General features: G+C 39.4%; 1 protein-coding gene across 15 annotated transcripts in view; it reads left to right on the top strand.

Moving 5' to 3' along the window:
* Window positions 1–20,927, top strand: part of FHIT (fragile histidine triad diadenosine triphosphatase) — a 1,508,523-nt gene that overhangs the window by 1,482,821 nt on the left and 4,775 nt on the right. For all 15 annotated transcript variants that reach the window (XM_079114457.1, XM_079114456.1, XM_079114463.1 and 12 more), the window contains one exon: window positions 146–250. In XM_079114457.1, coding sequence (XP_078970583.1) covers window positions 146–247 — 102 coding nt within the window. In that variant the 3' untranslated portion in view covers window positions 248–250. The remainder of the gene's footprint in view (window positions 1–145; window positions 251–20,927) is intronic.

The raw sequence follows: 20,927 nt of genomic DNA, 5'->3' as shown, positions 1-20,927 counted from the left end.
GAGGAAGAGAAAGAGAAAGAAAGATGTCCATTTAAAAAATAAGTCACAGTGGCAGAGCAGCAAGGGCGATATCCAAAGTGGGAAGTAGACCACTGTTACGATCCCAAGAACCCATTAATGAGCCAGTCCCATTTTCTCTCCAAAGCTCCAGAAACATGACAAAGAAAAAGAAGACTCCCCAGCCTCGTGGCGATCAGAGGAGGAAATGGCAGCGGAAGCCGCAGCACTGAGGGTCTACTTTCAATGACAGGTAAACCCTCCTCAGGAAGAATCTCCCGTCTGGAAATGGGGACAAAGATAAGCAGCTTCACCAAGATCTTTAGGGGTGGCTGCAAAAGACGTAAAAGTTGAAGAGGAATTTATTTCCAGCTCCTCCAACACCCTCCACCTCTTCCAGCCTCTCCTCCAGGGCTGCTCCTCTCCAGTCCAACATCCACACAACAGATGGTTGATAAAGCAGACCTGACTGTGTGAGAGGTCAAAACCCTCTAAGGATGTGGCAGTGCCCTCAGGCTTATGTCCCAGATTTTTTGTCCCTGTGCTAGGCTTCCAAGCTAGCTTTCTCTGCCTTCCTACCATTTCAGCCACACCCTGGTGTACTCCTTTCACACCTTCTTCTGCTGCTCCTATTTAGTAAATTCATGGTTATGTTCCTGTTTTTCTTTGGCTGCTAGGAAGCTCAGGCTACAGGGAAAAGTTAGGGCTTATTAGGAGTTTGCATTAATCATGTTTAACTGTTGAGAGATGAAGCCAGTGATAGAAAGCTGCAATCTCCTGTTGAGAATACATGCTTAAACTAAAAATTTTATACAATGGATTTCATACATTCTTCTGAAGTTTGTTCATCTATAGGATTGCCATACAGCATTTGGACTAGAGTGAAAAATTCTTCACTGTTTATCTGAAATTCAAATTTAACTGGCTGTCCTGCATTTTACTTTAGTACTGGGGACTGAACTCAGGATTGCTTTACCACTGAGCAACATACCCAGTCCTTTTTATTTTGAGACAGAGTCTCCCATTGTTGCTGAAGCCAGCCTCTAACTTGTGATTCTCCTGCCTTAGCTTCCTGAGTCACTGGGATTACAGGAGTGTACTACCACTGACTGTCCTGTATTTTAATACACATCTTTAGGGATTATGGACCTCAGATCCTTTATTTTAAATAGTTCTTTTTCCTTTTTAGAATCAGTACTTCTAAGTTAGAATTAGATGCCTCTTCATCTGGCCTGTTTATAAATGTGTTGCTGAAGCAGATCAGATACAAATTTGAAACAAAATTAATGAACAAATACTGGTAAGAATTGAATCATATAAAATTTTGCCAACCACTTAGGGATCATGATTTTGGCTAGAAAACAATTCGTTATACCTTACCCAGGGCTTTGCTTTCCCTAGTTTTAGTTACCCTCTCTCAACTGCAGTTCAAATATATTAAATGGAAAATTACAGAAATAAGCAAATCATAAGTTTTACATTGTATGCCCTCCTGTTTCATCTCCATCATGACAAAAATCATTTCTGTCTAACTTATCCACACAGTATACACTACCTTTCTGTTAGTCATATCATAGCTATCTCGGTTGCCAGAAAAACTGGGATCACAATGTTTATTTTAAAGTGACCCTTTATTTAATAATGGTCTGAAGCCGAAGAGTGCTTCCTTTAAGTCTCATCGCAAGTCCAGTACAATAAGGTATTTTGAGAGAGCTCACATAATTTTTATTATAATGTACTGTTATAATTGTTTTATTTGTTATTGTTAATCCCTTAATGTAGCTGATTTATACATTAAACTATCATAGGCACATATGCAGAGGAAAAGCATAGTATATATAGGGTTTGTTCTTATCTCAGGCTTTAGGCATCTGCTTGGGGGTACTGGAAAATAACTCCCACATGTAAGAGGGGACCTCTGTTTTCATTTCGAAATGTAAGTTCTGTTAGATGCTTTAACATCTATGTGCATTTCTTGTCCTTCCTCTCCCCTATCCCCTTCTCAAAGTACTTTAATTACTTAGAGACCCCAGAGTACCTCACCTCCCCCGCCCCGTACTATGCAATTGTGGATGCTCAGAAACTTGCATCTAGAAAGCTCATTTCATTCTCCATGTCATCTGTGCGTCAGCTCTGCACTTAGTTGCCTGAAGGGACAGAGCATGGTGTAGCAGAAGCTGTCTTTCATATATTATTTTTAACCTTTTCCACTGTTCATCTTCTCTTTCTTAAAAAAAATAAAGGACCAATAAAATGAACTTTGGTCTATGGGCATGACCACAAACCACTTTCTATTCTCTTCTCCTCTCAGAATTTCTCCTCTGCAGGAGAGCATGTCATTTTGGAGTGCCCTGTTCAAATGGGGGTCACAGATCTTCAGGCTTCACTTTCCGGGTTGAAATTGTTTTCTGAGTTTCCTATGCAATGGGTATTTTCGGGAAGAGGCAAGAAAGCTCTAGGTTTTTCCTGGGGCTTGCTGAATTGTAAGGGTCTATATCTGAATGCATTTTCTAGATGCTTTAAGGAGATTTAAACTTACAACCTGATTTTGCTTCTGTCTTGCCTTGAGGCCTGACATCTCCTGTCTTTCAGGTAAATCCATTTGCTTGTGAGTCTTGCCAGAAAGATATTCACCCTAAGAAATCATTCAAACTATTGCCAGCCTGCCTGTGGATTTTTGAATTCACTGATACTTGTATCTCTCCTTAAGGGTGTTGTTTACAGACCAGGCTAATGACCTCCTGAGCAGCCAACTATGAGAATCAGACTGAAATGCAGTAGCATATAGTTAGAACCTTGGAGACCAGGGACTTAAACTTAGGGTCCTTAAATTTTACGAAGAATATCACCATGATCTATGATACAATGGGACTGAATATATGATCCTCTAGAGACAAAGGGAGACAGAAAATTGTCCTTGGGTTAGTCCTCTTGCTTCTTTGACAGCCCACCATCTACACACTGAATTTTTATACAGTGTTATATGGTTCATGGAACTACTGACATTTGTTACTAAATAGATCAATATTTGGACATACATAGATGTAAAAAAAAAAGTCCATTTTTTATCTGAAATTCAGATCAACTTGCCCTCTCCCAGCTTTCCTGATTGTACCCTCAGGAGCAAGTCAGTCTTGGGCAGAGCAAGTTCAAAGACTTGGTGTTCACTCTGCAAGACCACACAATTTTTCGCAGGCATAGGAACTGACAGGATGGGGCCTGCCCCGATGTAGATGACAAAATCCAATTCTTACAATTTACAAACAGATTCTGTGATAATCCTGTGCTGCAAGTGATGAGAAAACCAGGACTCTGTGATGTTAAGTATTATTCTAAGGTAAATGGTGAACCCAGGCAGTCCAACCCAAAGACCATTTTCCTAGTCTTTGTACTGCCCACCTCAAAGAGCTCCCTCTTCCAGTCAGTTCCTTCTCCCTTCCTAGGACCCCGCAAACTTCTTTTGAGGCTCTTCATCTTATCTATTGGTCTCTGGTTCCCCTTTCTCCTTCCTTGCCTTGTTAAAAACTCCCTCTGCAGCACCTGCCTCCCTTCACACTCTCTCCAGATATCAGGAATCAAAATGGCCCCAGCTTCCCCCAAATGACTTCACTCTACTGATTGCTACTAGGCTGTCCTCCTCCCTCTGTTCTCTGCCATCTGAACTCATGGTCAAGAAATATGACCTTGGGTTCCCAAATTCCATGTATTCTATTTTGTCATGGTTTTTCTTGTCTTGTGACTACCAAGGGCATCATTTACTTTGATTTATTTGAGTCACTTTTTAAGTTTGGGTACGTTTATCTTAATCTGTATATCTGAGCCTTGATGAAAGAACTACTTTTAATTAGAAGTTATGCATGAGAATATAATTTTAAAAAAACAGTGCTGTTAAAATCCCAGTTTGCTGGTACTTACCAGAACTGAACTTTATTTTCTCTTTGTGAGAAAGTGAGGCGGGCCACTCTCAGAGAGGCATTTAATTTCAGCACCAACTGAAGACTCTCCACTTGAGCTATTCAGAAGGATAAAAAGAGAAAAACCTACTCAGAGATTAGTGTAGGAAACCTAAAATTAAACAGGCATATGATTCCTGTCTTTGGAGAAATAGTAGTGGAGGCTGGAATTGAAACCATGAGCAAGAGAACTCCAGACTACTCCAACCACTGAGCCAGTATTTCCTTTTCTTTAATTAGGCATATGGAGAATACAGAGTGCATGGGGGACACCAAAGAGTCAACCCCCTAGAACTACTGGGTCATCATTTTGTCACCAGGTGTGTAGTGGGCACCGCAGCTCACTGCCTCCCCAGGGGTACACTTGGTCTCTAGGCTGAGCAGCTCTTAGGTTTGGCTTTTAACACTTGCTCGCCCATAGTCTACCTTACAAACCAAAGGACTATAGAGAAGATCATGAATACCTGCACCAAAGAATCCCTATATAGGACAAAGAACCACAATAGGCAAAGAGCTGCTGTCTGCTTGCTTTGGGTACACCTAGCTACTCAGATAAGTAAAAACCCCTGTTCTGTATCTTCTTTATGTATGAACCCAGATTAATCCTCAGGATGACTCAAGTGCCATTACGACCATAAAGAGGAACATTCCAAAACTATAAGCTCTCTCCTCAGCCTCTTGAAGCCATCAAGAAACAAACATCAGCTGTTAGGGGAATTCTCTCTGCCTTCCCATATAACCTGGCAGTAGGTTTTGGCATTTTAGCCACTCTCTAGATCCCTGCCTACCAGAAAATGACTTTGAATCGCAGTTTCTGGGGCAGTAGTGAAAAACAGACACGGCCTTTGCTATGCCTAGAGAGGTCCACAGTCCACTGGTTGCTGAACGAAGCTGTATCTGCCTCTTCCCTGCTCACCTGACAGATCCCTGAGGAGGTTGCCAAGCCTGTGCTTCCAGGAATCAGCATCTACTCTCTGCCCAGGTGAATTAATGTATTGGCTCCCCACACACTGGGCTGATTTCCGGGAGAAGGGTTTTGTGATGGTTCTTTCTAAATCATATTAGATGACATTGGATCTACATTTCTTACCTAACCTTGCCATCTTCAGGAGCACAGTAATTCTTTATGCAGGCATGTAACACTTGGATTTTCTGCCTTCGACACACTGGTGGTAGGTTTCCTATTTAATTTTAAAGCAGCAGCGGTGTGTGTACCTATAGGGAAAGTCCTCTCCTTGTTCCAACTGGAATTGAGTGAGTTATGTCATAAAATATGCACGAATCACCCAACTCTGATGGGAAATCAGAGCAGGACAGGTTTCTACACCCTGTTGTGTCAGCAGAGTTCATTTGTAATTCATCAAACTCTCCTCTGTGTGTGCGGTTATTTTACAGGTAATTGGTTGCCTCTCATTTACTCATAACAGAGCAGTGCAATTTCAAAGCAACTGAGTCAGCCCAAAACAACATTATTAGTCGTTACAGATGTACTGTCAAGGAAAATTTTGACACTGGCATTTTTTTTAAACCACCATAATTTCAGCCACTGGACCACCCTTGTAATCATGGACAGTCAAGATGGATGAGAAAGGACAGGTTGCAGAAATGCTTTGGTCTGTAAATTGTACCTTTGAAATCTACCCACTAGCTAAGAAAATAGTCTAACCTTCTCAGCACAAGCAACCACTGATGAGAAAGGCCCAGGTAATCCAGTGGTCCCTGTTTCTATTGGATTGTGCTGACCCTTTCCCCATTCTGTTAAGATTATATTTCTAGAACTTTCTTTCACTAGTAAGGAATTACAGATTCTGTTATGTGACTTAGATAAGTATAAACCATGTCCCTATGGCTTAAATAGGGAATGATAAACCACAGAATCATGGAAACTTTAGAAATGATCAATTCTAATGTCCCATGAAATGATTTATTTTACCACAACTCCAGCTATATTTTAAAAGCCAACCTCCCTTTACATACATTCTATGAGAGAGCCTATCCCAAGGTTTAAAATGCAAATTCAGTTTAGTTGGACTATTTTTAAAATGTTTTGCTGAGATCCAGTTTTCTCTAACATGGACCTAAGAATTTAGGCAAAAGATTTCCACAGGTCATTGATGGCTACAGAATCCAGAGAACTCTTCTACTGTTTAGTTCCACTGGCACTACAAATGATTGGTGTCCCAAAGGTAATTTTAATCCTTATGAATGTTAGAATGATGTGATCCATCCATCAATGGAGTTCTTTTCTTTACATAGTCAAAAAGAAATTGAATTTGGGGATTTACTTGCATCTTGCAAATCATTATCACCCTTACCTCACATTAATCTATATCCTTTTATAACAAAAACCTCCTAAACTAAAATTTTTCACTCTCTAGGTCTTCCCCCTGCCCCCGCCTTTCTCAGCTTTCTTCACTCCATTCTGTACACTCCCGTCCTTCCAGTGAACTATTTTGCCTTTGTCTGCCATAAAGGAAAGTGGGAAGGAGGATTCTGGAGACCACGAGAGGTTAATATGAAGAAAGACTATAAAAATTCACATGAATACTTTGACCCCATCACTTAACCATAGCTAATGTTCATGCACCTCACTTGATCCTATGCCTACGATGTCCCTCAGCCATATCTTACATAGTAAGTGCTCCATTATTTTGCCATGCTGGAGTGTCACTCAAGTGAACATGCACTCAACCTGGATTATTAGTGCAGGATATACTAGCAAAAGCAGCTCTAATTATGCACCTTTTGGTTTTAATACTTCTCCAATGATTCTAAAAGTTTAGCATGCTCTCCTACTTCCAATTTATGAGTGGTGGGCAACTGAGACTGTATCTTATTTATTAAAATGAGGAAAAGAGACAGAAGGGCTAAGAAAAGAACATCTTGAAAATTAAACTGTCAACAACTGTAGGGTAATTAGTAAAATTAGGTATGTAATGTGTCCTTTCTTCTTCCAGATAACCTCTTTTCCTTCTTTTCTCCTTCAAAGCATGTTGTCTAAAGAGGGTAAGAGCCACAGAAAGGGAAGAGTGCTGCAGAAGCCTGTCTAAAAATAAATCTGCACTTCCTTGTACCCAACACTTTCAAGGGATGAATGCCTACCACCTCTCCTTTCCTTCCCCTGGCCCCTATTGTACTGCTCTGGCCACTTTGGTTCAGCATTACCATTCTGCACCCCTAACACAGGGCAAGGACTTAACTTCTCTTCTAGAACCAAGAGGAAAACTTCTAATGGTAGGAACAGTGTCCTCTAGAGAGTAAAGGCTTGTCTTGTGCTTTACATAGAACTTTCTGGAATGTGCTTGGAAAAGAAGGACTGATAAAATGGACATTATAGTTTTGTAAAGATAATGAAGTCATGAGAAAGTATAAATCTGGAATGGGGGGATTTTTCCAGATTCCCGAAAAGGCAAAGTATGACAGACCAAAAATTTGACTCAAATCTCTGTGTTCAACTAGAAAAACTTCACAGAAGAATAACCACCAGAAAAACTTCACAGAAGAATAACCACCTAAAAAAAGGTTAGAAGTAACAAGATAGCAAAAAGGTACAGGGCCAAGACACAAGGGAAGTCCAGAGAGGTGAGCCCAACATTTGGGGCTGCTTTTCCACCAAGGCCATTTGAGAGTCTTAGAGAAGCAGATAAAGTTGGCCAACCACAGAGTCCTCATGAAACCTCCACTCCTGTGTGGGGTTTCAAAATCTAGGAGAGTTACACGTTACACCCTTGAAATAAGAGTGAGCCAGATGTAAACCAGCTCTCATGCCACTTCTCACCCAACTTCATATCATGTATCACTTCATATCATGTAGACAGTAAAAAAAAAAAGAAAAAAAAAAGTTTCAGAGAATCCCTAATTGCTAGTCCATTAGACACTTGGCAGAAAGAAAATTCTCCATGAAAGAAAATAATACCAACTAAAGATCTTAAATTATTTCTGCAATTTGTGCTAATGCATAGGCACATACACACACAAGGGACCAAGTTTTTGTGTCCTGAATGCTGTGTCCCATCCCAGAATTCATATATTGAAGACCCAGCCCCCATGTGAGGGTGTCAGGAGGCAGGACCTCTGGGATGTGAGCAGGTTAAGATCACATCATAAGCACAGCACCTCTGTGATGGGGTCAGTGCCCTTATAAGACAAGACATCAGATTTGTCTGTGTGCTCACTCAAGGAAGGGTCATGTGATGACAGCAAGATGCTGGCTGCCTACAAGCCCAAAGAAGAATCTTAAAATGAGTCAGTCTTACTGCAACTTGTTATTGGACTTCCCGGCCCCCAGAACAATGAGAAATAAATTTCATTTTTTTACAAATATGATCAGAATCACAGGTTTTTGTCTAGAAATTGGAATTATCAGACAAAGATGTTAAAATAGCTATGTTTAACTTGTTTATGGATAAAAGACATAAGATTTCAGCAAAAAACTGGAATCTATTTTTTTAAGGCACAAATTATTAAAAAAAAGAGCCAAACAGAAATTCTAGAACTAAAAATACCTTAACCCTTGCCAGGCACTGTGGCACACCCCTATAACCCCAGTAGCTAGGGAGGCTGAGGCAGGAGGACCTCAAGTTCAAAACCATCCTCAGCAACTTAGGAGGCTCTAAGCAACTCTTCGAGACCCTGTCTCTAAATAAAGGGTTGGGGACGTGGCTCAGTGTTAAGTGCCCCTGGGTTCAATTCCCAATACCAAAAAATAAAACAAAAATACATTAACCCAGTGAATGAATTTAGTAGCCAAAAATGTCAACTCAAAGATGAACATGAAGGAGCCATGAAGACACAAAAGGAGAGTGGCGAAAAAGAGAATAGAAGACAAAGTATAGTAAAAAAGCCTAATAGATATTTATTCACAATTCCGTTGGGAGAGAAAAAAACAGTTTCAGTGGAAGTTATATTTAAAGAAATAATGCCTGAGATTTTTTTCCAAAACTGGCCAAAGTTGCTGATCCAGAAATTCAAGAGCACGCCAACACCAGAAGAGGGAGTGGAGAATCCTCACTCACACAGATCATGATAAAACTGGAGACCCTCAAAGGCAAAGAGATAAATATTTGATTTTAGAGTGGGGTGAAAAAAAGCACTTACTTTCAATAGAGTAATAGACTTAGACTAAAAGTAACAACAAAAACAGTGAAAATCAGAAGACCACGGAATGATATCTCCAAAGAGCCAAAAGAAAATAACTACCACACCAGATATCCGTGAGCAGCTAACAGATTTTCCATGAATGCTATACTTTGGGTGTGGAATGTCCTCTTTTTAAAAGCCCAGGCTTTAAAGGCTTAGTCCCCTCCTTGGCACAATTGAGATTGGGGACCTAGTTTTAGCTCACTCAGTGGGTGCCCCTGCAAGGGATTGTGGGACTCTGACCTCTTCCTCTTCCTCTTTCATTTCCCTGCCATCAGGAAACTGGTCTTGCTTCCCCACCTGCTCCCTGCTGTGCGGCACCACCATAGGCCCTGAAGCACCAGAGCAATTTATCTTGAACTGTCACTGTGAGCTAAACAAACCTTTTATTTTTACAAGTTCATTATCTCAGGTATTTGTTATAGTACTGAAAAGCTAACAATGAATGAAGGTGAAATCAACATATTTTCTGACAAAGCTGAGAGAATTCATTACCAAAAGATTCATATAAAAGGAAATCTAAAGAGAAAGAAAACAAATAGGAATGAGAAACTGATTTGAACCTTATGAAGAAAACTAAAAGTTTTGGATAAAGATGTGTTTTGAGGGTAATTTTTAAAAAATTTATCCTTCTTTTAATTAGAGCTTTACAGTTATGCATAGCAGTTGGGTTCATCCCACCAAACTCATACAGGAATGGAAACTGATTTCAGTTCATGATCTCCCCTTTTCCAGTCTCCCTCCCCTACTCAACATGACTTCCTTTCACTATTAATTAGTATTTGATTGATTCTTTGTTATCCTATCCTTCTCTCCCCCTTTCCTTTATTTCACTCTAGCTTCTGCATATGAGACAAAACATTCAACCTTTGAGTTTCTGAGCTTGACTTATTTCACTAAGCATGATATTCTATATTTCCATCCATTTACCGACAAATGCCATAATTTCATTCTTTTTTAATAGCTGAGTGGAGGAACTCCATTGTATATACATATCACAATTTCTAAATCCATCCATCTATTGATGGGCATCTGGGTTGATTCCATAATGTCATAATTTAGCTATTATGAGTTGGCAATTAACTTCTAATTATGACAAATACATTTATTGAAGAAAATAAAAATGAAGAGTTAATCTACTAAACATCTTTATAGAAAAGTTAGATCAAAATTAAACAAGATACTAAAGATAAATAAGTAGTAAAACAGAAAACATGAGTATAATCGAAAAGATTAATGAAATCAAATATAGGTCTTCAAAAAGAAATCACAGAAAATCAATGCAAAAACAAAAAGGCAAATTTCTGTGTAGGTATTTTAGTCACTAAAAATCAGAGCATATAATGAATAACTTTAGAGCAATACATTTAAAAATGTGGATTAAACTTTCTAGAAAATAGTGACCTATCTAAAATAAGATGAAAAAGAAAATATGAATAATTTGATAACAATTAAAGAAATTGTACCTTCATTAAATTCCTTCCAACAAATAAATCATCAGGCCCAGGTAGACTTGCTGGTGCATTCCACCACACAATGAAGAAACAAGAATCTTTCTCAAATTCTGACAAAATAAGGAAATGGGGAGAAATAAATCTCTTTTGCTGCCTAATTTGTTTTGTGGGTTACCTTGCAAATGAACCTAACAAAATAGCCCAGGCAACTTAGCAAGACCCTGTCTCAAAATAAAAATCAGGAAGTGTTGAGGATGCAGGTCAGTAATACAGCATCCCTGGATTCAGTTCCCAGTTCCAAAATAAAGAAACAAACAATACACAATCTGTAGAATGATCACATGTGGAAGTAGATGCCAAAGTCCTAAAATATTGATGTCAGATAGATAGATGACAGATACTTTATGCACATATACACACAATTTGTGAAAAGAACAATATACAATGACCAATACAACTTCTCACTTTGGACTATCAAATAATGTCTTTCCCCAGATAAGTGAAGGAGAAAATGATCATCTCAGTAATTGCAGATAAAACTATTGATCCAATGAAGCATCAAACAATAAATACAAAAGTTCTGGAAAACTAGAAAGGAATTTAATACTTAAGGGTGAAATGTTTAACACTGTTCATCTGAGATTGTAAATGAGATCAGAATAGTCACTGGTAGCACGAGGTCCCAGCCAGTGCAGCCATGTAGGAACAATAATTGAGAGAGAGAAGGATTAGAAAGGAAGGAATAAAACTGTTATTATTATCATCTGTGGACAATATGAAAATGTATACAGAAAAGTCAAGAGAAGCTATTAAGAAACAATTAGATTATTAATCAGTGAATGTGTGAAGGTCTCTAAGTTTTCAATTTCCCTGGATCAGTCACAACAGTTAGAAAGTGAGAAATTTTAAAGTCACCATTTATAGTAACATCAGAAATCAGATGCCTAGGAACAATTAAAGATATGTAATCTTCTAGACAGAAAACTATAAAGTGTTATTAAGAGGCATTAAAGAGAAATTAAATGGAGTGATGAATGACTTGATTTCATAAATACTCAATTTTCCTCAAATTGACCTATAAATTTAGTGCAATTCAGATTTAAATTTTCATAGGTTTGATTTTGGTGAAAACTGACAAGTTGATTCTAAAATGCTTATGGAAATGTAGCTAGAGGTTCTTCAAAGAACAAGATCAGAAACATTGATAGGCTTACTCTACAAGGTTACAGAGGTATTGGTACAGGATAATAGACTGATGGAGCAAAATAAAAGACCCAGGAACAGATCCAGGCATATATGAATACTTGATTTAAGATAAAAATGACACCAGAGAGCTCTGGGGAAAGGTAAGTCTTTTCAATAAATATTTCTGGGAAAGATGGTTACCCATATGGAAAACTAATAAAATGAACCCCTACCTCACATCATATGCAGACGTTGACTCCAGGTAGATTATAATTGAAAACATGAAGTATTAAACAATAAAGCTTTGAAGATAATTTAGCTGAGTATCTCCATGATCTTGCTTTAGGGAAAGACTTTTAAGCCAGGACACAAGAAGCACTACTAAGATAAAAAAAGATTCATAAATTAGATTGCATTCATCCAAAAACACCATGAAGCTGGGTGCAGTGGTACATGCCTATAATCCCAGCAATGTGGAAAGCTGAGGCAGGAGAATTGCAAGGTTTTTTAGAATATTTTTAAATTGTCAATGGACCTTTATGTTTTAAAATTTATTTACATGTGGTCTTGAAAGTCAAACCCAGTGCCTCACACATTAGGCAAGAGCTCTGCCACTGAGCCACAACCCCAGCCCCAAGAATTACAAGTTTGAGACTAGTATGGGCAACTTAGTGAGACCCTAAGCAATTTAGCAAGACCCTGTCTCAAAATAAAAAATAAGAAAGAACTAGAGATGTAGCTCAGTGGTAAAGTACCCCTGGGTTCAATACCCAGTACCAAAACAAACAAACAAAAAAATAAACCCATAAGCAGACATCATGAAGAAAGGAGAAAAGTGTTTATAGCAGCACAATTCACAGTATCTCAACTATAGAACCAACCCATCAACAGGTAAATAAGAAAAGACATTGTGGTATATATATGTAACAGAAGAATGACTTTATGACATTCTCTGGTAAATGGCTGGATCTGGAGACTTAAGCCAAGTGAAATAAACCAATCCCCCAAAACCAAAGGTCAAATATTTTCTCTGATATGTGGAAGCTGAACCACAATAAGGGGGACAAGGAGAAGAATAGAATTTCAGTGGAGTAAACAAAGGCAAATGAAGGGAAGGGAGGTGGGATAGGAAAAGAAAAGACAGTGGAAAGAATCTGACACGACTTTCCTATGTACATGTATGAATACACCATAGTGAATCTCATCATCATGTGCATCCACAAGACTAGGATTCTACTTAGAATAAGATACATTCCATTCTTGTATAAATATATAAAAATGGATTCTGTCATGTGTAATTAAAAAGAACCAATTAAAATTAAAAGAGAAAAGACAAGTCCCAAAATCAAGAAACTATTTGCCACCTATATATCCAACAAAGGAACAGTGTCCAGAAGATAATTTTAAAACAATGACAACAACAACAACGAGCCCTTAAATATCACTAAGAAAAAGTCAACAGCCCCACAGAAAATACAAAAGAACTTGTTTTGGCACTTCACAATATATAGGTATCGAAATGGCCAATAATCTTTAGCCAACAGGGAAATGTAACTTAAAGCACAATGAAATAACCAAATCCGCCCACCTCTATAGTCAGAGTTTAAAAGAACTGACTGTATCAAGTGTTTGCAAGAATGTGGAACAACAGAAACACATAATAGAATACATACTGTGTAATTGCCCTCACATAAAGTTCAAAAACAGGCAAAATTAAATTACAGTGCTTAGAGATATGTTCATGTAGATGGCAAAATTATAAGGGAAAGCAAGGAAGCAATCACCATTAAAATCAGGCCAATGGTCACCTTTGGTGGGGAAGCAGGAACAGGATTATGATTTTGAAGAGGAATTTGGACTGGGGTAGAAAAGTGGAAGGGGGCCCGCAGTGTTCTGTTCCTTGCCATGGGAGGTGATATGTGCTACATTAATATTGATCCTGCAAACTATAAATATATCGTCTTCATTTTTCTGTGTGCATGTGTTATATTTTACCATAAAGAGGACAAAAAATAAATCAGATAAATGAAAAATTTTACATTAAGGAAAGAGTAGCAAAAAAGAGACCAACTTTAATGTACAATCTAATTGCAGGCTGGATATTTAATTATTCCACAATAGACTTAAACAAAAGAAGAATAATTGCTGCCAGTAATCTTTACAGACACACTGCTAACACATCAGAGTCAATTCCCCTCCTCCTGGCCAGCCTCCCTGACTTTCAGAGGCCACACTAGCCGACCAAATCTTTATTTCAGGAAGAGAATAATGGAGGCCACTGCAGAGAGGGCATTTTATTATTAATAATAATTCTTAATGATGTTACTTAAAAAGAGCTTACCACAGGCAACTTATGCCAATCATTTTTCTAGATTTCATCTCAGTTAAACCCTACAACATCTTTCTAGTATTACCTCATTTTCAGAAGCAGAAACTGAGGTTGAAGGCAGCTGTGTGACTTGCCCCAGGTTATATGTGATTTGCCTCATGTTATATGTGGAGATCAAGGTTCAAGTCCAAGCAGTCTGAATCTGGAGCCCACATTTACCTTTGCACTAAAAATGGTGGATCTCTATTTAGAAACATCCTCCTCTGAATAAACCCTAGCTAACAGAAGGCAAGCTCTATTCAGTGAAGTTGAAGTTCCATATACACTGTACTCTTGCTTCCCCACTAACTTGAGAAACAAAGTCAGCATTTGGTGATCCCCATCCTTGGGGTCTTTGTGTTGGTCATGTGATCCAGTCAACATAACCATAAGATGTTGCTGACATTTGAGTTTGGAACTGTCAGTCACTCCCAGCCAAAAACCACAGTTCTGGGCATGTGACCCCAGCCTGGCCAATCAGAGATATTCACCAGCTCTGGGAGCATTAACCTCTCACCTGGGGTAATGAAAACTTAAAGTTACAAGTCATCCTGCTTATGACTGGGAGAAGCCAGAGGCAGGGACAGCCTGCAAAGTAAAGGGAGACAAGAGGTAGAGGAGAGGAGGCAGTCGTCTGAATTTCAACACCCACCAATTCTTCATAGTTAATAGGGCAGTAAGTCATTTCTTATCTTATTCTTATTTCATATGGGGTTTACTTGCTATCAAATGAAACTTGGCTGCAACAGGGGCATAGATTGTTGGCCTTCCTGTAGAAGATTTGAAACTTGATGTTCTAGAATTCAATCACTATGTTTTGTGATCTTCTCATTTTGAGCCAAACACCATCTTAGACATAGTAGGTAAAGTCACCTGTGCCCTATAAGAGCTAATGGTCAGTCTAAAGAGTGAATCCGGTTCCAGAGCAAGTGGATATGGAACTGAGTCCTGGGCAAGTCAGTGGTACAATGTCAACCATATCTGTGACCAAAATGATTGCGTTCCCTTATCCCACCATAAAATAGTTGACTCTGTGTCAGTCATGTCTAACCCCTGCCCCGTGCCCACACACACAATTACATGCCCTCCAAGAGCCACCTCATGGTCCGGGATTAGCCAATCGATTTTAATGGGCATTTAAGAGATTTTTCAAAGAGTGCAAGTCAGTGCATAAGATGATAGATCGTGTAATAATTAAAGCATTAAAAGAACCCAATTGAGGATTCTCTTCCCGCCAGCAGATATCTTTAGGTCAAGAAGGTCCATAAAAACTGGCAGATCATTTTCATTCCTTTAAAATGACTTTGAATTTAATTAGATGTTCTTACCAATTTTCCTCTGCTAAAGCTCCACATCTTGATTCATTGAGGCCTGCAAAATTTAGAACTGCTGGCATTCTGGGTTGAAAATTGATGGTAGGGTATTACTGTGAAGAAATAAAAGCCCACGTTGTTGCTCAAATCACTTTTTGATTAGAAATGATAAGCCAGAGTCACAGTTTCAAGAAATGGGAGCCTTCTAACAGGCAGCAGGCTAGTCCTGGCTCTGTGGAGCTCTGGGCGGCTGGTAGAATGCTTTCCCTTCTTATCCCATCTCTCTGGTGGTTCCTGAAGATTCTGGAATTATCAGTTTGTAATAAAGAGTATGCCTAACATAGCAAATCAGCCTTTATCTTTGATATCCCTATCAAAGTCTTGCTTCCTTACTCTCAAGGATCCATTAACTCTCAAAGCACATTTTTTTTTCCCTTAAAGATGGAAAATTTTGTGTAGGGTTAGCTTTAATTTAATCTTTTAAAAGAACGAGACTCAGTGAAAATAAAAGGAGTGCACAAATTTAAAAGTATTTTCAATAAAATCGAAGAAGTCCCCTCATTCTAAGATTGCATGATACTCCAGTTAAAAATGTCACTTATCTATATATAGGATGTCATGCATAAACTGTTGACTATGACTCTTAAAATATGTACCTATACCCTCAAATTCACCCAAGGTCACACAAGATAATGAACGCAATAAAATAGAAAATGTGTAAAGATTACGATCCTTTAAATGGAAAACCAGGTCTTGTCCCTCCACTGCACTTTGCAGAGCCAGCTAGGCCCTGATCCCGTGAGACCCTGAAGGCCACAACAAAAGAATCAGCATGCAGTCCCGTCGCACCTGCCATGCCAAGCCCCAACTCTCTCTGAGAGTCCTGCTTTCTGTTACTGGATCACATCAAACAATGTCCAAACTCAGGGCTTTGATAGCACTATTTGTCCCCTTCTGCTTAGAATGTTCCCCTCTCCTTTCCTCCATTCATGTTTTAACTCAAATGTCACCTGCTCAGAAAGGCCTTCCCTAAGTGCCCCCATCTAAAGTAGTATCCCTATTTCCTTCTATCCTAGCCGCTGCCCTACTCTGTGTTCTGGGCCACCTGGATAGGCTTTAGTGAATGGATTGGCTCTCTAGCCCCCTCCATATTCTTGGGGGTCCTTTATGGGAAAACATAACCCTCAGGCCTCAAAACTGAGTGATGATCAACTATCTCTCCTACCAGTGGTGTTGTCAATTTTGATGTCCCTACTGAGAAAAATTAGACCCTGAGCATTTTTGGCCTAGGGGGGAGTTTAAAGACCATATAATGCAAACTATTATTTTACAAAGGACAAAACTTTGTAAAACAGTTTTACAACTGTCTCTCTGTGGTCCAGAGAGGGGACATAAGTGGTCCAGATACACACAGTGCCAGAAAACAGCTCATATCCAGACATTTTATATTTGTACTCTTTCTAAACACCCACACAAAAAAGAGACAGGGCTGGGGAGATTTCCATGAGGAGGCTTCTAGATGGGATGAGTGTCCAGAAGGCTTTTGTGTATGTCCAGCTCTGCATTATTTGTATTTCATTCTAAGAACCAGAGTCTCAGGAACAGCATGCTGGTGTGAAGTACTCTCTCTTGCTGGTAGCCTATGGCTATGTTTTCTTGCAACTTTTCAACCCTTGAGATTTTGGTCCCAAATAGAATTTGATCAAAACTCAGGTTGACCTATTTGCAAGGAACTGAAGTTGATCATAACTTATCTGACCATCCATTTCACACCCAATATACAACATTTAAGGTTTCTTCTTTTGATTTTTGATAGAAGGTCATATTCCAGGTAATAGACTTTTATCCGTGAACTCAAGGATATTTTTGTATTGTAATCTGGGCTCACGTACAAAGCAGAAAGAATATAATGACACCAACATCAGTACCTTTTAAATGGCAAAGAAGAAAAAAAATACATATAATAACTCCATTAGGCTGTTAAAAGTGCTGAACCCCAACAAATTTGCAATGTGATGATCTTTGAGTATGTGTCTATAATCCTTCAGCAAATATGCCTTCCATTCAACTACAGAGTTGTACACACTCCAGACACAAGTGCCATTAATTAAATAACACACTCAGCAAACTCTCAGAGCCATTAATTATCAAAGGTAGCCTGCTTCGTGCTCAGCTCTAAATTCCATTATAAGAGAAGAGTACAGGCTCGAGCTAAGGAATGTGCTAGAGGAAGGTCACCCTCAAAAGCACGATAAGAAGAAGCTGTCAGAGAAAGCAGATGACAAAGCATGCATGTCTTTTAGCTTTTCCTTTGCCCATTTGCAGGGTCTGAAGGAAGGAAAAGTGTTTTCCATTGTAGGGACTTTCTCAAAATTAGTTTCTCTCATGAAAGATGCAAGTAAATATAAAGTAATCCTTTTTCATTTTGACTGAGTTGCAGAGAAGAGTAATATCAGCTGAAGATTTGGAGACAAATAAAGTGTGCTCTTCATAAGCCCCATCAGAGAGTCCTCGCTGGGCCTGGGCACAGACAGCGAGAAGGGGATGTAAGTAGCAAACAGAAGACAGAGCCTAGGCTTAAAGAGGGTCTCAAGAAAACACCCAAGTTTTCTAGCCGTGGGTTTGCCCTGTTCTGCCTCCTCATCCCACAATCAAGTTCAAAGTATAGGCAGTTTCACTTGCAGAGGTGCCAAGTCCCGTGGGGCCAGGATAGAACATTCACAGCTACAAGCTTTCGAATCATCTTTTTTTGTATGCTTGCAAGTCTTAGAATTTGATTTGTCCCTTCCAAGAGAAAACTGATAAAGCTAAATCGGGGGTCACTCTAAAGGACAGTTAGGGGTGAGACCCAATTTTGCTGGAGACCAGATGTCTGTACCCTGAGCCCAAAGGACTGGCCAGGTGATATCCAGAGATATTTCCTGGGCCCCCAAGGAGGCAACAGAGTGGATTGGGGAAGTGGACCCTGTTTAACAGGAAGTTAATTAACACTCTCTCACTGCAGGGCGTTGTGTTGTTACCAGCATGTGAGGCTTGCCACAGAGGAATAGGTTCGAGTTAGAAAATGTGCTGGGAAGTTGTCTGCACTCTCGAGTCCATCTGTACACTGCTAGGTTTCTGGCTGCTGCACTTACGGGTAACCCCTTCCTATCTCTAGATGGAAGCATAATTGCATTGCCTCAGAGATACAATCAGAGTGGTTCTCTGATCCTTGCCATTTCTCCCTCACCCTCTTCCTCTACCCACTTACTATAAGACATTGCCACCTGCGGCTTTTGTGGTCCAATTTCTGAGACCAGTTTATTAAGAAAAAGCTGAAAAGCAGAGGTCAGGGGTGCCTGCCCTTAGAAAATTGCTCACCTTGTTTTCCATGTGATCAGAATGACTTTTGTGGCTGCTCTGCCTGTCTCCCTAGCCTCCGAGGAACTCAGTCGAGTTACTTTTAAGTGGAGAGAGTCGTCAAAGAGAAGTTTCATGTTAGTCTGTCTGTTATGTGTTACTGGTGAGTGTGGTTCCTTCATTTTAAGACCATTTCTGTGTCATCCCTAGTAGGGAAACAAAAAAGGTCATACTAATCCTCATGGGCAAGAGGCACTACCTTTGAAAGACAACAATGGTCCCCTTCATGTGGCTCCACTAAGAGTGAGGACAACCTTACTAGAAGTTGAATATCAGCAACTGAAATCTGTCTCTAGCATTGGGATGGCCTCTGGGCACTTGGAGCATTGTGTTGGAAATTCACTTTGAAAGGGGATCAAGGGGGATACAGGTCTGTGATTCATCACCACCAAGTTCAATGTTTCCCTCCAGAGGCCCAGGCACACCAGTTGATAAGAATCTGTAGGGGTGAGATGGCTGGCTGCATAGCACTTTTTTATTTTTTAAATAATATCCCTAATTGATTCCAATGAGCAGCCAAGTATAGAAACAAGACCTTAAAGAAGGAAGACCACATGAGTTTTTATGGTCCCCAGCCTCCCTTTCACATTGGACCAAGTTGTATTGACTGTGGGAAACTCCCAACCAGATTCACCTAGAGAAGAAGGGAGACATTGGTCTATTTCCTCAGCTTCAAGAAGAGGGGGCCCTCTTTCGCTGGGGCTCTGGTAATATGGAGAAGGAGATAGCAGCCTCCCTCATGTGCACACATAGTAAAAAGGTTTTGGGTTTTGTCTTGCATGCAAACAGATCTTGTGGAGAAGGACTTTATGGAGCTTGGTGTCTACTGTGGTTTGGAGCTGGAATATTCTCTAAAGGCCCATGTGCTAAAAACCTGGTCCCCAGCCTGGGCTATCCGGGAGGTGGTGGGCCATTTAAGAGGTGGAGCCTAGTGGGAGGTTTTGGTCCCTGAGGGGAGGGGATTGGAGTAGATTATGGAACCCTGTTCACCTCCTCATTTTCACTTCCCAACCATGAGGCAATTGGTTTTGCTCTGCTTCATGCTCTCACTGTGATATGCCGCCATAGGCCCAAAGCAATGGGGCCAACTGATCTGGCACTAGAACCTCCAAACGATGAGCCAAAAGAAATCTTCCCTCTTTATAATTTGGTTTTCTTGGAAATTTATTTCATCTATGGAAAGCTGACTAGCACAGTGACACGTGCAAGTTCAAGGAGAAGTCAGCAGGGTTCATGTGGACTGGCCCCTTTGATTTTACCCTATAGCCATTAAACAATACAAGAAAACACAAAACAACTTCAAAGACTTTCCTGAAGGTTTCAAGGAGAGATGAATGAAAAGGTTATAGTCCTTACACAAAACTTATTTACATCACATAATAGAATGAAAGATAAAAATTATATGATCATCTCAACAGATGCCAAAAAAGCATTTGAAAAATATCCAACATAGCTTCATGCTAAAAGCCTGGGACACACGAGGTAGAGAAGGATCATACCTCAACATGCTGAACCAACAGCCAACATCATAGTGAAAGGGGAAAGCTGAAAACATTTCCTCCAAGACTGGGAACAAGACAAGGGTGTCTATTCTCACCACTCTTATTCAATTTAGTACTAGAAATTTTAGCCAGAGCAATTAGGCAAGAGAAAGAAATAAAAGGTATATAAATAGGAACAAAGGAAGTACCTGTTTGAAGATGATATGAATTTATATATAGAAAAATCTAAAGATTCCACCAAAAGACTAAGTATTGATAAATGAATTCAATATAGTAGCAGGATACAATATCATCACACGAAAATCAGTAGATTTTCTACATGCCAATAATTAATTCGCTGAGAAAGAAATCAGGAAAGCAATTCCATTCAAAATAGCCATGCTCATGTAAACAAACAAAAAAAAATTGGAGTAATCCTAAGGATGTAAAAGTTCTCTAACATAAAAATAAGAAAATACTGAAGAAAGAAATTGAAGGAGACACTAGAAGGTAGAAAGAATGTTGTTCGTAGACTATTGAATGTTCATAGAATATTGTTTTAATATTGTTAAAAATGTCCATTCTACCTAAAGTGATCTACAGAGTCAAAGCAATCCCCATCAAAACACCAATGACAT

This window comes from Sciurus vulgaris, assembly GCF_902686455.1.
Source record: "Sciurus vulgaris genome assembly, chromosome: 16".
Classification (NCBI taxonomy): domain Eukaryota; kingdom Metazoa; phylum Chordata; class Mammalia; order Rodentia; family Sciuridae; genus Sciurus; species Sciurus vulgaris.
This window is presented reverse-complemented; position numbering and strand designations above follow the sequence as displayed.